Source organism: Panicum hallii, chromosome 1, assembly GCF_002211085.1.
Source record: "Panicum hallii strain FIL2 chromosome 1, PHallii_v3.1, whole genome shotgun sequence".
NCBI classification, from domain to species: domain Eukaryota; kingdom Viridiplantae; phylum Streptophyta; class Magnoliopsida; order Poales; family Poaceae; genus Panicum; species Panicum hallii.
Window position 1 is genome coordinate 51,926,422 of NC_038042.1, and position 15,155 is coordinate 51,941,576.

The 15,155-nt window shown below is 46.4% G+C and overlaps 2 protein-coding genes across 5 annotated transcripts; both read right to left on the minus strand.

The window, feature by feature from the left end:
- Window positions 1–2,780: 2,780 nt before the first annotated feature.
- LOC112887392 (protein ROOT HAIR SPECIFIC 17-like) lies at window positions 2,781–6,773 on the minus strand. Of its 2 annotated transcripts, none has more exons than XM_025953561.1 (10): window positions 5,990–6,773; window positions 5,789–5,860; window positions 5,630–5,720; window positions 5,424–5,500; window positions 4,834–4,922; window positions 4,564–4,750; window positions 4,275–4,459; window positions 4,094–4,196; window positions 3,681–4,012; window positions 2,781–3,492 (listed from the first exon to the last, which is right to left on the minus strand). In XM_025953561.1, the coding sequence occupies exons 1-10, from the start codon at window positions 6,173–6,175 to the stop codon at window positions 3,081–3,083; spliced, it is 1,734 nt and encodes a 577-aa protein (XP_025809346.1). In that variant the 5' UTR covers window positions 6,176–6,773; the 3' UTR covers window positions 2,781–3,080. The 2 variants fall into 2 exon arrangements, with proteins under 2 accessions (XP_025809346.1, XP_025809339.1); XM_025953554.1 differs by having other exon boundaries at window positions 5,789–5,863.
- A 179-nt stretch (window positions 6,774–6,952) lies between these two features.
- LOC112887407 (protein LAZ1-like) lies at window positions 6,953–11,099 on the minus strand. 3 transcript variants are annotated; one of them, XM_025953592.1, is made up of 10 exons: window positions 10,823–11,099; window positions 10,560–10,750; window positions 9,832–10,109; window positions 9,687–9,743; window positions 9,497–9,605; window positions 8,900–9,084; window positions 8,729–8,817; window positions 8,090–8,351; window positions 7,757–8,008; window positions 6,953–7,587 (listed from the first exon to the last, which is right to left on the minus strand). In XM_025953592.1, the coding sequence occupies exons 3-10, from the start codon at window positions 9,997–9,999 to the stop codon at window positions 7,270–7,272; spliced, it is 1,440 nt and encodes a 479-aa protein (XP_025809377.1). In that variant the 5' UTR covers window positions 10,000–10,109; window positions 10,560–10,750; window positions 10,823–11,099; the 3' UTR covers window positions 6,953–7,269. The 3 variants fall into 3 exon arrangements, with proteins under 3 accessions (XP_025809377.1, XP_025809360.1, XP_025809368.1); XM_025953575.1 differs by lacking the exon at window positions 10,560–10,750; XM_025953583.1 differs by lacking the exons at window positions 10,560–10,750; window positions 10,823–11,099 and adding an exon at window positions 10,511–10,525.
- Between the last annotated feature and the right edge of the window lie 4,056 nt (window positions 11,100–15,155).

The window sequence follows — 15,155 nt, forward strand, 5'->3', positions numbered from 1 at the left end:
AATAAGTTTATTTTTAGCCATCCAACTATCGTCTGAGTTTGGTTTTGACTATCGAACTGTAAAATTAGAAATTTTTGGCCACCCAACTCTTAAAACCATTCATATTTAGCCATCGACCGGTTTTGGTGGTGGTTTTGCTGACGTCAACATCGCATGGTGGTAGGGCCCACCTGTCAGCCCCCTCCTCTTTCCTCTCTCTTTCTTCTCTCCTCTCCCTCTCCTCTCACTCTGCGCCGGCCGCCACCCTCCCCTCGCGCCTCTCCCCGTGCTGGCCCGCGACGGGGTTGCTGCTCGCTTTCCCGGCGGCGCTGGCCCGCAGCGGAGCTCGAGCTCGCCCGGCCTTCTTCGCATACCCGTCGGGGCTCGAGGTCGGCACGGCGTGCACCGCCCCAGGAGGAGGACGACGACATAGGTGCCGTCTCGATGCCCATGGTGACCGCGCCGCGGGCTTTGCTATGCTTCCTGGTGTCCCTCATTGGCGACGAGAGGTGCTGCAGGAGAGAGGTACTCCCGATGCGGCGAGATCTCGCGGCCAGCGTCCGTGGCTCTGCGTGATTTGGCCCGATTCTGCAATGATGCTAGATCTCGATGCTTCCTTGTCGAGGAACTCGTGGGTAGTTCGATGGGAGGGAGAGCGTCGGGGAGGAGGAGCAGGAGCGCTGGGGCTGGCGCCGCCATTGGAGCTGATGGAGGCGGGGCGGTTGAGAGCTGCCGACGGTGTGGAGGCAAAGCAACACGAGCGAGAAAGAGAGAAGAGGATGGAAAAAAGAGATAGAGAAGGGGTGACAGGTGGGCCCATCACTACGTGGCATCCGCAATATCAAAACCACCCATCAAAACTGACTGATGGTCAAACGTGAACGGTTTTGATAGTTAGATGGTAAAGGTTTCTGGTTTTGGAGTTAGATGGCCAAAACCAAATTTAGATAATAGTTCGATGGTTAAAAATAGATTTTTTTCCTAAACAAATTGACCTAGTTTTTTTTAAAAAAACAAATTGACCTTGTTACCTTACCTGGATCGACGAGCTCGGCCGGAGCCGGAAAAGTAACCGCGATCCAACCAACGGCTTCCTTTCCCGGCCGGCCCCGGGCGACGGCAGCCTCGCCGGGTTGTCAGGAACAGGCTTACGCTCCTCCGCCGGATCTCCGCTCGCTCCCCCTCGCCGCCGGGGTGCCCCTGCCGTGTCCGTTTCTTCTTAAGTCCTTGGTTCTCTCCTCCACCATTGCCACGCCCTGCCGACATTCTCGTCGTTGCAGCGCTGAGTCTTCATGCCGGCCGGCATCCAGCGCCTTCCCCGGAGCTGCTGCCGATTTACGGACGTAACTGAGGCGAGCATTTTACGTTGCCGCACAAGAGGGCAATTCCATGGCGCTGGTGCTCCATCTTCTGCAGAAGCGAGCGAGAGGGCCTGGAGTGGCTGGTGCCTGATGCGGGGGGCAGCAAGGTGAACACTCGCCGCACCGTCCGTCATCGTCATGGCCAGGCCGCCGGCCGTTGGCAATCTTTCCGTAGCTACTTTAATTGAAAAAAAGGCTTTATGTCATTTGCCGGACTTGGAGAGACAAGACCCGCGGCGGGGGAGGATTGGGGCTAGAGGATTTGCCGGAGTACGGCAATGAAGACGCCGACAGCGGTGGATCTGAAGTCGCAACAGGACGTCTCCTCCATCCGTGCTCCGTTCCTCTACTTCGAGTGCTGGGCAAGGATTTCAGGCACAGAGAAACGATGCTCCTGCCGGCGGCCGAAGCACGACGAGTCGGGTTGGAAGAGCTCGGAGCCGACAGGACGGCGATATAATATTTTGCAGAAAACCCCGTGATCCAATTATTTTCATAAAAACTCTTGTAAAGTTTTATTTACCCCCCTAAAAAATCGCGATCCGATTTAGAGGGGTATATGTAAATATAGATCGAACTTATTTGCAAAATAGCCCCTCGTCTCCCCATGGATGCCTTTCCCGCCTGGCTTCGGCGACGGCGGTTTCGCTTGGACGTAGGTAATGCGCTTGCGATCCTCCTCCGGATCTCCGCTCGTCCCCGTCGCCCGTCGGATCCCCTGCCGCGTCCCTTCCTCCTGGACCTCTCCTCCGCCAATGTCACGCCCAGCCGGCATCCTCGTCCCCGCGGCGCCGAGTCTCCACGCCGGCCGGCATCCAGCGCCGTCCTCGAAGCTACTGCAGGTTACCGGCAGGATCTGAGGCTACCATTATTTTTCGTTGCAGCACAATAGGCAATTCCATGGCACTGGAGCTACATCTAACATCTGTGGGGCAGGAACGGAAGCTGGATGCTCGCCGCACCGTTCGTCATCGTCATGGCCCAGCCGCCGGCTGTTCAGGGTAGTCTTTCTGTGGCTGCTCCAATCCAAGCGCAAAATTGGGGCGTTCTAGTGTGGCGATTGCAATTTGGAGTCGTGTTCCACTCTTTTCCTTCCATTCAGATCGTGTAAGGGATGACGAGTTCATGATCCACAAGGGCAGGTAACAGAGCCCAGCTCAGAATCAGATCAGACCAAGCACACATTCTCACGGGGAAGGAACAGAATGATCCGTTGTGGACAAAGCGTTGTTCATAATAACATGCTACTGTCGGATGGTGCCCAGATTACCGTTTAAACATCAAGTGATCAACAGGTGGGTGCTGAAACTGAAGCATTTTACACTGCGCATGCTAACTCCGGCTCTCCGACGCCACAGCGTGCGGTCGCCAGAAGGATGTGCATATTACGAGCCTACAAATAATAATATAAAAATGAAATGACCCAACCACAGCGATCACTTAAAGTGAAACTGCAAGGAAGTTTCATATGCTAACTACAAACAAAAAATGTACTGCATCAAAGAACGAAGACAACAACAACAAAAAGAACAGAGACATGGTATCTGCATCATACAAGATGTATAAGTTCTTCAGGGACAGGGAGCACGGGGTATACTTCGAATGATCCACTTGGATAAGTTCGATGCAGTTGCCTGTAACTATACATACGCATCTGTTCGCGATAATATTAACTAATGATATGTTTGAAACGAACAAACAAATCATGTTGAGGCAATACATGCGACTCCTCGGTTGTGATCAGTCTGAGACCACATCATCCATCTCCGGGATGTCCAAACCGTTGCCATGACTATAGTCCGCTTCTGTCTCATTGGAGGAACCCGCTGGCAATAGCGTGCGTTCCATAAAGTCCACATCCCTGCCCTCTCTATTGGTAAGATGGTTCTCCATAATATCTGTGGTATCCTTGCTCAGAGGATCTATAGTGTGCTCAGTTCTTGCCTTGCTCTTTTGACAGATGCAATCCAATGGGTACTCGTAGAATCCACCTCTTCCAGGCTCAACCTCATTTGGCTCCCCCATGAAGCCCTTTTGAAATGTCTGAACTTTGGATGCAAATGTGTCCCAACTCATACTGGTTCGGTTCAGAAAGAGGGAGTTAAGCTTTCTAGTGTTCGGTCTTATGGTCCGCTTGTGTCCAAAATATCTCCTGACATACAAACAATATTGTTCAGAATTAGCATCATTTTAAAGAATAAAACATAAAACCATATCCAAATGGTGCCATCCAGCACATTTCACATGCCACCTATGCCTAGCTACCTGGAATGCGAGGCAAACTAGCCTAAAAGAAACGTTTGCAAAAATAGTGTTGGTGCTACTGCAAAAGAAAAATACCTCCGACCAGCCAACATTCTGGCCATGTTGCCGTTGTTGTTCGTCACAAACACATTGCTCTGATCGCACACAACGAAATCAAGGGCAGCCATGCGAGAAGAGAATGGCAAGAATGGTTCCAGCTCTTCTTTGCTTGCCAGTGTCTCCTTTGAGTAAAAATTTGGGAAAAGTGCCTTCAGTGGTGCCAAAGTTTCCTCTCCACCATACACGTCTCCTGATGCAACATACATGTGTACACCCCTTCCAAATCCTAAAGCCCTCAGCATTAATCCAACCTCCTCCGGCGTTAGGGGGCACTTGCCATGGCGCCGTTCTCTGTCAGGATCGGCTTCCTGCACAGAGCAAACATGAAAATGTTGCACATCAAAACTAGAAGAAATGTCGCATGATCACAATCAAACGTAATTTCTTACATGCAAAGTCTTCCATCTCTTACGTATTGTGCCCAACTCTCTTCTCTCTGTTTCCCCACCTCCATAGTAGCATCCTGAGAAGGCAAGCATGTCGGGCTCAAATCTGAACAGTGCAGACAAGGTCAGAGGCAGATCTAATTGGATAGCAGTAGAGCAGCGTGCAGATGGCTAAAAACATTACCTTAAATGAAGAGCGATAAAGCGCCCGCCACTTTTCTCTCTCATTCTCTGAACAAGAATTCCGCCCATTTCATGTATTGCATCAGTGAATCGCAATGCGTGATAATTGACTCTACATCTCAGTTTTTGAAGATAAGTTTCTAACCGATTCGAAACCCGGTAATCGAATTTGGTTAACTGAACCACCTGAACATTCAGATGTCAATAAAAATTCAGCTATGCCAGAAATAGTTGTGAAACTGAAACAGATAACATATAGTCACATAGAATCCTGAAACCATAGGACTTACATTTTTCTTCGAAAGAGCAGGCAGCACTCGGTTTTCATAGCAAAAGGGTGTACATTTCCTAGGGACACGTATCTTGTATGGGAGATACTTTTTGCTGATCATCGTATCAGGTAGTTGCCATATGATCTTTACATCTTCTGAGAGGGAGGATATGAAGTAATCAGCATCAAAGATATCAGCAAAATCACTGCAAAATCGAACATGGTTAGCAGATGTGCTCCACGCCTTCAGCACAATGAATAACTGGATAGTGGAGGTTAAGTATGCAACCTTGAATCTTCCCAGAAAGATTTCTGATCGAGCTTTGGTATAACAAGAGTTGCTTTTAGAATGCGTGCTGCAATGACAGCATCTATGATCTGAAAATAAAAATAAGAATGAACTGCAGGGTTTTACAACACTACTTCAAACTCTAAATTGGCAAAAATGTACATAATGGACCCATCCAAATTGTTCAAAACTACAAACAAGGTGAGCTAGCAAAATTTACTGTCTGGTAGTCGAACTACGGAATGATGTGAAAAAAATGAACATATGAACTCGTGTTGCGGCTAATTAAGGGCATTGACTTTACTGAGCACTCATATCAAGTAGTTGAAATGCGAAGCTAGCTGGTACACGCTGAACATGCCCATATAAAATAAACAAGACAGATTTACAACAGTGGATTGAACTGCCAAAGCCTATTGTCACATGCTAAAGCTTCCTCTCAGATTTGCAGCCTCACCACCAAGAAAATCATAGTAATGCTAAACAAATATTGCAAGCATACTTCTTGGCAATTGGCATTTAACTAGAAGATGCATTGTATGATAAACCAAGGAACCCAAGATTTTTCATGATTCATGCTATCTCCTTACCCCTGTTCGCTGCTGGTTCAACCCACCACTAGCCTCAATCATCAAGTACCTATTTGATTCGGTGTTAGCTTCAGCTCCTGTCACAGCATCAAGATGCAATTTCTTTTATCATGCCATCTATTATCTCAATCACCACCAGTTGCAAGCTCAAACATAGAACCATAAGCAACAGATATTGAAACTAAAAATTTAGAAATGTTCTTCACCCGCAAACTCGGTGCTCGCGTTGCTACACCCGTAGAAGTCGTTTCCTGCCCCCGAATCCCAGAGTTCTTCCCCCATTTTGCTCCCATCACGCTACACATCCAGTCAGATTAGTAACCAGAAAACATAACTCGAAGACTCCCAAAGCTTACGCCACTTACTAGAACGTTAGAAGCGTGAACATTCGTATCCATAGCAAGCACATTCCTGCGCAATTCACCCGGATTGTTCGACTGCTACAGAAAAGGGAGCATGCGAAATGAATCCAGTCATCCACATAACAGTCAGATTAAAACTATAGAGATCATTGCATAGCCTGAACAAATGAGGCAAATAAAAATCGCAGCTTCAGATTGGCGTACCACGAACGTGGGGCCCTGGGGCCGGGGAGGGTCGTTGCGGCCTCCGTCGCCTAGCGGCGGCGACAGGACGCAGTGGAATGCGAGCATGAGAAGCAGCAGCGCCGCCGCCAAACACGCCGCCGCTCCCGGCGCCGCCCCCGGCGCCGCGCACCCGCCGTGGTAGCGCCGCCGCTGCCTCGAGCCCATTCGCGCTGCGGCTGCCGACTATCTGCACGCTCCGCGCACAGGAATGACGCATCTGCTGCGCATAATGCACCAATGCACACACGCCCCTGTTTCTCGCTCTGTATTTTTTTTTATGAAACCTCGCTCTGTGAATTCACGGCAGCGACTGTGCAACGACCTGTTCCGGACTTCCGATCCCCCCAGAAGTCAGCACCGTATAGGATAGGAGGTGGAGGTGGGAACCAAGAAGGACTGCGGCGTCGGGATTCGGAGAAGAACACGAGGAACCTATACCCTCGACCTCGGGGAATGGAGCGAAGCGAGGAGGAGAGGCGGCTCACTGAAAACAGAGAAGTGTGCCCCAGCCCCCAGCCCTCCTGCCAGTCCTGTGATCTGTTTTGGGCTGGGCCTGGCAACAAGGCATCGGCCTTAGCCCAATCTGAACTTGGGAAATTTTAATATTATCGTCTAGATCTCCCAAATAAAGCATTAGCAAAGTTGTTGACCATATGGCCCCGTTTGGCCTGGCTCCCTCCAGCTCCGGCTCCAGCCGTGTAGCACGAAGCCGGAGGAGCCAGGAAACGCAGCTCCGGCTGCTCCTTCCATTGCCTAGGCAAATGTAGCAGGGAGCCGGAGCCGTTTTTTCATCGCTACAGTGGGGCCATTTTTTTCATCGGTACAGTGGGCACAGTACCGATCAGCGATCCCTGTAGCGCGGAGACGGAGCTCCTCCGGGCAGTGCCGTCCCAAAGAGGCCCTAAATATCCTTTCAAGAATGAAGAAAAACGGTCAAATGTATGTACACCAGGAACAAATTTATAGACAAACCTTAACAGTGTGATTGAACTTAAGCACACACTTTAGTGGCTAATGTAAGCACGTACACTTCCTTGGCCCCGGCTGTCAGCAGAATTCAAGGGGACATAGATGATGTGCTATGCACACAATCTACCAGTCTACCACACAAAAAATTCTGCACAGTAGTGTATGGCACAGCCAAGCTTCATGCTAGTAGCGAAATTCACTAGCCATACAGCACGTCACCGGAAACATATGTACCAATTGTTGAATGGTCCAATCTGCACACTTTCACTGCGGGTGGTATGAAAAGAGGATCACAATTTCTTGATTTCCCACCGGCGACCCCGTATGACGAAGCCATCAGGTGCATGCTCAGTACCTTCCCAACTGTCCACAGTACCAGCTGAGCTTGGATCTCTGCGATGTCTTCTCCCTTTACCAATCCCGCTGTCACTGGCGCTCCCACTTATGAGAGGATCATCGATACCACGAATCATCCTCTCTGGTGGAGATGCACTCACCCAATTGTCATCCTGGCTTTGCCTGAACTTGATGTTCTTCTTCATTTTGTCAAAGCGCTTCTCCACTGGACGTACTGCTTGTTTAACAGTGAACTTAAAATCTTTTATCACCTAATATAGAAATAAGCAGAAGACATCAAAAATAAATTGAGATATCCGAAAAATTCCAATTAGCCAATCGAGAGACATGCTAAAAAAAATTCAATTAGCCTCATCAAGTTTAAAAAGGAACACGATACAACTTTATTGATTTAAGGTGTGATCTGCAGATAAAACTCACATATTTGCCACTGCCAACTACAAAGTCTTGAACACTCTCTTTAATATTAGTTGCAATTATCTCATCTGGTTCCAACTGTGGAAGCCTCACTTTGGTAGGTCGACTGATGTCCTTTATCTCATCAGGATCCACAGGATCTGAGGCTGCATAGTCCCCAAGTACTGAAATGTTTGTAGGTGAATATTGTTTACCTAGTAGCTCATAAGGTTTTGCAGGGAACACATACAGGTGAACAACTGATGCTATGCCCATCTGCGTTGCAGGAAGACATGAAATATGATAAGTAAAAGGAATAATTTTGAGAACCTGTCTAACTTGAAAAAGGAAAGGTACCTCTATACAAATGATGAAATCCTGAATACTTGATTTTAACTCCAAACTTTGTGCTAATGGACTTCTAACCAAGCCCAAAGAATACATAATAGCAATTATCACGCCTTGCCACCAAGTCAGAAACACTATTGACTTGAAGGAGAGGAATTTAGCCAATGGCTTAATATGTGCCAACTCGTCCTTTGTAGCCGTGTACCATTCCACTAAACAATATAGGGCCCAATATTGACTGAAGTTCAGGACTACAGCAAAGTAAGGGTATCTGCAGCACAGAGTGAACAAAGTTAAATCATACAATTCCCACCATTTATATGTTACAGAAAAGGAGTGCAATGCAAGATGCGCATATATTTTCGGAGGATAAAGAAATGGCTATCACAGTTCATACAGGTAGACGATTCATTGTCAAGCTGACTGACATCATTGCACATTTCTGTATATCTACTATCATAGTCTTTATGCGCAATCCTTCAAACTAAACTATTTCAATTTTCACATATATTCAATCAATGAAGATGGAAGATTCTTTTCCTTCAGGGCTCAATAAACAGTGCAAATGCACAATTATCACTTGGACGAAGAAAATTGGGGGGGGGGGGGGGGGGGGGTGTTTGGGGTGTTTGGGGGGAAGCATCTTACCCACATCCCCATTTGAATTCTCCATCACAATATACACCGAAAGGTTGAAGAATAAGAGACAAGCTAGCTGTGAGTGTCTTTATAATCACCTGCACGCGTATGAAGTATTTTACCCAAGTTGCTTGCAAATTCTAACTGTTCTAATTCAACTAGAAGGACAAGTGTTCATACATATTGGAATATACCAAATTTGATAATCTGGTAAAACCGCACACCAAGTCTCCATGGCTTCAATATGTAATTAATAGGAAAATGATGATGGATGACTCCCTTTTCAGAGGCATGATGCAGAAGAGGTTTCCCGGAACCTTCGCCACCTTCCCTCTTCAAAAATGCAATAGTCTTTTCTTCACCACCTATATTACAATTGCAGTAAACAATGAAATGTAGCAAATAAGCAACAGCAGTTGGAAAAGAAACAGGTAAAGCTACTATCATATCTTTAAAAAGTTTATTTTTATTTTATCAAGAAGAAAACAATAGGAGAATAAGAATAGTGTTGGCATCTTCTATGGGTTCTAGATGGCATATCTTCAAGTCAAGAAGGGTAGTGACTAAATAACTGCATCTCAAGCACACTTCATATCCATGACCCATGTACCCTCAAAAGAGAGAAAAAAAAAAGATGCATCTAATAGGATTGATGCTACTGATTTACAGCAGAAAGTGTAGATGCGGCTTTTAAGTGCATGTAACAATGCACATAACAACCTTTTTGAGGGTCGCATTAGAAGCTAAAATGCCTCAGAGGTTCAGAAAATAACTCACCTAAACAAGCAGTTATATATCTTCCAAAGCAATACATAGCAAATGCCTCATAGCCATCACGCAAGATGCCACAGTAGACACTGGTGTCCGGATTTACCAATGAAACATACTGTAGAAGAAAAGTATCAAAGATTAATAGATTGAACTGCAGCCGATCAGCAAAGAGTTCAAAGTCGTTTGGAGATATTACCGATTCAATAGCATAGCAAGGGACCATTAAGATAACACCAAGAACAAATTTCTGTTCCTGCAAACATGATAAGATGGATATTTCATTATTCACAAACGATATAAAAAGTACCCATTACTGAACATGGTGTGATCATAAAACAAACCTCTGGATTGTTGTATGCTGAGAGGTGCTCAAATATCAAGTACATCGAGAGAGAAACAGAAAGCAGCATAAAGAATCCTGATATCAGTATGGCCCATGTTGGCGCTGCATATTTGTCCATTAAGGGCAAAAGGAGCCCAAGATTGACCCTCATGGAAGCTGATAACATTTTGTCGACCTCCTATGCTCTTAGTCCCCAACATCATAAAACTACACGTTCCCTTGAAGACTGAGCATTTCCAGAACATGAACCAAATTACCAGTCAAAGTTGTGCTTATCTGCAGGACCAGTGTAGTAAGATTAGAGTATCAGTGATCAAAAGATCAACTAGTTACTAAGGTATCTCAGATGATAAACAGACTGCTAAACAGATCAATCCATTCATAGACAATTATGGAACAAATAAATAGTCGCAGAACGAGTAGGGATGTGTAGCTAGTAGATACCACTTGCATACAGATAAATGGTTTCTCTCTCAGATGAATGATAAATTAAATCTGAAAATTTTTCTTGGCTACATTAAGAATTTCTAGTCCTACAAAATCCAAGCTAAGTAAGCATGTGAACAACCAATAGAAAGTGACAAGCTTAACGAATTCATTGTTTTAGCAGTATCGATTCCAATTTTAGAAGAAGAAAAAAAAAGAAATAGAAGTGCCATTTCGTGAAGGTTCCTCACGGGTACAACAAGCAAAAGAACCATGCTACACATAGCTGGACCAACAAACCATGCCAGATCATTTTCTGGTACGGGAACCCGCGAACCAATGAAGATAGCCAAACATCAAATCCTCCAGTCGCAGGGGCAACCATCTAAGTTTCCATTCCACTTGAATCATCCCCGTGTGGGCAAAGCAAAGGGACGACTAAATTCCGCTCAAATTACACCACGCGACAGCTCCTAAACTAATTAGATGAGCTGAGAGAAAGAGAGGATTAGCCCCGATTCGACTCGAAACCTTCAAGCCAAAGAGAAAGCTGAATCAAGCACCTGAGCTGCTGCTCCGAGCTCCTCGCCGCCGATTTGAGGTTCGAGCCGCGGCGGTCCGGGCTTGCGGGGGACGCGGCGGCCGGAGGTGCCTTGCTTATTCCGCGACAGTTGGGGAACGGGACCGCGCCGGCGTCTCGTGGTCGCGGCCCGGCGGCGGATGCCAAGAGGGGCGGGGCTGATCCGCTGATGTGGCGTCGATAGCTTCGGGGACTACGCGCTCCAGCTGAAAAGTTCGGAAGGGGCACGGCAAGTCGGCGCTGGACAGGTGTGAAGACGAAGGACTTGGATCACAAGTTCCGAACCAATCAAATACCGAAAGGAAAATGAATACGAGGCTCCACGAGGAAGAACTCCAAAAGACCAAAACCATTGCAAAAGATTATTCTATTTTGTGCAAATTGTTCGACAGAACCCGCCATGTGATCCAAAGGCAAACAGTGTTGACAGTTCACCGGACGTTTTGAAGCGAAATTCGATGTTTTTTTTAAAAAAAAGGTGAGGTCATGGCTGAGACAGTCTTCTTAAGGCGTCTAAGCCGTATGCTTAATTGGCACAATTATAAACCATATTTTATGATTTTAATTTTAAAATGACATTTTTATTAAGGAGAATGTGCAAAAAAAAAATTGCCATTTGGATGTTACACTGCCTTCTTCCTGAATCGGCTCAGTTAAGGCAGACACTGCATGGTGGAGCTTCAAAACACACTGTTACTACACTCTACGCACTTGTTCCATAGCCTCCGCACGCCGGCTTGCCGAGGATCCCTAATGAGTCAAAGTACTGGGGTAAAATTGCACAAGCCCCCCCATAAGTAACCCTCCAGGTGATAATCCCCCCATAAGCCCATTTGTTGCAGGAGCCCGCCCCCCATCAGGCCTGGTTGCAAATCCCCCTGCAGCCCACGTGGCCTTGCCACTTCAGCCCATCCTCGAGCCCGACTCAAAGTGCTCGTGGATCTTGGTCGAGACGCGCCGGCTCAACCCGGCTCCTGGCCGACCCAAGCCAGACACGCGACTCGGCAGCCGACTACGAAGCTAGGGGGCGAGCGGCGCGACGATGCGAGGTGGCGAGCTGCGCGATGGTGCGAGGCGGGCAGGAGGCGAGCAGCACGACGAGGCGGCCATGCAAGATCATCCCCCGCAGGCAAAAGAAGCTATTAGATTTGGGGATTTGATTTGAGAATTGGGGATTAGAGTTTACCAATTTGCTAGATTTTTATGCGATTGAAATATGAATGGTACTGGGTGAGGTCTGGTGGATTGCCTAACGATTTTTGATGCAATGTTGCTCTCAGCCGTTCGTGCGATATCATTATGCCTTGGCATTGCTGGGAGCTTGCCTTGCCAAGCAGATATGCATGCGCAAATACATGGATGTATTTACTTGCCTCCGTGCTCTCGAGTCCCAACCAGATCAGGCTGCCATATTCAACATGTTGAACCAGTAGCCTACGGCCATAAATTGTCAGACCTATCATTACTCTTGAATAGTGGCATCTGTGAAAATGTTCAAATATCTAGAAAATGTTTTGGACTTCTGTTGGTCCTATGACCAATAACCAATAAATCTCTTATGTGGTATACCCTCTTGTATTCACATAATTGGTAGTATATATATTAAACTGTAATTGCCAGTAGTGAATATTTCCCTGTAGTGTCACCTGCATTAAATTTAAATGTACATAACTATGTAACATTGTTACTATTTTTCCTGCGGACTTAATGAAGACATATGGCACGAAGAATGATTACTGCTTGTTTTCGGACATGGCCTAAGGCTTCCAGATTTTTTTGAGCAACATTTTCACAACTGAAGAAGAGGTCTGAGCTGTCTGAAAGCAAGCCAGCCTCACGAGTAGCTGCTGAAGGCAATCGAGGAGCTAAATCCTAGGAGGCCTAGGAGGAATGACCAGTCTCAAGGCTATGCTGTTGTAGACATGCAGGCTATGTAGCTGTAGGTGTTAAGGTTCTGAAGATTTAGTGCATGCCATGAACAATGTGATATATATTATGCCTGTTTGATCTGTACTCAACTTCAAATTAATGACAGTTTGCTCAACACCAAATTGTGGTTCAGTAGTTGTTTTTATCCATGTCCAGAAATGAGCATTTTTCATGGTGAGATGACAAAAGGTACCATGTAAATAACAATTTGCTGTTGCGGCCAAAATTTAATGTTGTCAACGACTTTGCTTTTTCTAGATATGTATTACAACTGATGATGTATTATAAGAAATGAGCCCTAACTTGTTCACATGACTACTTTTTCTTCTTAAGCAATCTTTCCCTTGAAGCTCTGATCCCGTCAATTGTTGGGCCTCCATCAACTTGGTGGAACATACCAACTCCATACCAATTGTTCATCGATATAGGATCAGCAGGTGGCTGTGAACAGAATTGAACCTCACACTGAGAATTGGACATCATTTGTGGCTGCTGCTGTGAGCTTGAAGTAGCACCATGCCTTATCTTCCTTCCCTGCTTCTGTGGTGTAGTGATCAGAGTATTATGCTGTGATTGCTGTTGTGAGCTAGAAGTTGCATCATCCTTGGGCTTCCTTCCCCTCTTATCTTGTGAACCTTTTATCTTGGTTCCACCCTGCATAAGTTTTAAGTGTTAGGCCTTTAATCATACAACATTGCAGTGGTATGCCAATTGCAGTAGACACTAGTATAGGAACTAACCCTGTTTTCCACACTCTTCCTCATTTTGCACCCAGAAACATTGTGGCCATAACCCCTGCAACGGCTGCACCTAATTGCTACTCTCTTTGAAGATCTTGGTGGCACATGTCGTTCACCAGGAGCCTTTCTTCTCTTTTTCTTAGGTCTCCCAGGCTGTACAGTAAATCTAGGTGGATCAACGTCTGGGAATGGTGTCCGCAGCCACTTATCTGGGACAGGCATGATTTGTCCTGCATATGCTAGCAAGTATGCCTCTTTTTCAAACAGATGATCCACATATTCCTCAGGCCTTGGTTGAATGCTTGTATGGCTGACACAGCATGGCAGCAAGGTATACCAGTTAAATCCCACTTCCTGCAGCCACATGTTCTCATATTCAAATCGACAGTGAAGGTGAATTCAGCCATTGAAACCTGCCATATGCCTCTACCAGCACAATTTGGTCTACAAAAGCTTGCAAGGTGTTTCTCAAACTCCAACCTCTTTTGATAATTTGGAGCAATTTGCCATTTATCCCTCTGAGCACCTTCCTCTTTAGTTGCATAGCCCTCCATGATCTTAGATCTCATATGTTCTAGCATTTTAATGATAGGTTCATCTCTAGCTTCAAGTATAGATGAGTTGTAAGTTTCACTAATGTTCGGGGTATGAGCACCTTACAACCTCAATGCAGCTAAGAAAGTACTCGGAAGACACTTCAAGATGAAGTTTGGAGAACTTGAAGATGCCTTCAGAAGTACTCGGAAGCCTGCAGTACTCGACTACGAAGATCTCGAAGGCTTGTCAGACCCGGGCCCACGGGACTATGCACATGACGTACATCTTACAGGGTAAGGGGTGTGACATGACCCATGTCCTACACCAGTTGTAACTATTCGGAACGTAGTAGAACTAGTCGTACCGTAGTAGAACTAGTCGGAACAGAAGGAAACTACCCGAATAGTACTCGGGTAGGACTTCTAAGCTCGTATCTGGCTAGGATTTTCATATAACTCTATCCCCCCAGACTATATAAGAGCGAGCAGAGACCCTTCTCGAATATGACCATGAGGGACAACTCGTGCTTCATGAGAGATCACTAATATCACCCCGATCAATACCTAAGACAATACAAACCACACACAGGACGTAGGGTATTACGTTCTCGGCGGTCCGAACCTATCTAAACTTTGTGTTTCTTACACCTTCAAGTTCCTGATCTCGGCGGCACACTACCTACAAACTCACCACACTGCCAATCTGTGCCAAAAAAACCAACATATTTTTCTAAACCCTACCTCCTGCCTTTACATCCATTACATGTGCAACCCATTTTATCCCATGATTACTTACGCAGCCATCCCACAAAAACCTTGTATCAATCGGCAAAATCTACGGAACGCTTGCCCAAAGGAAACACACTTACCATGCAGCACCACGTCGAGAGACCTGGAGGCTCTCTCCCACCAGAATGGAAGATTGAATAGGCCATAATCTTCTACAATTGCTGCAGTAGATGGCCGCCGCCGACGCTCGCCTCTATGCTCCCGAGCTTCTCGCCTCAATCCTTTCACGTCGCGCGCCTAGCTCGGATCGGCAGTTGCATCTTAAACATGTTGTGTGCGAGTCGGGCTCGAGGAGCTGGCCCATCACCGTGCCACGCTGGCA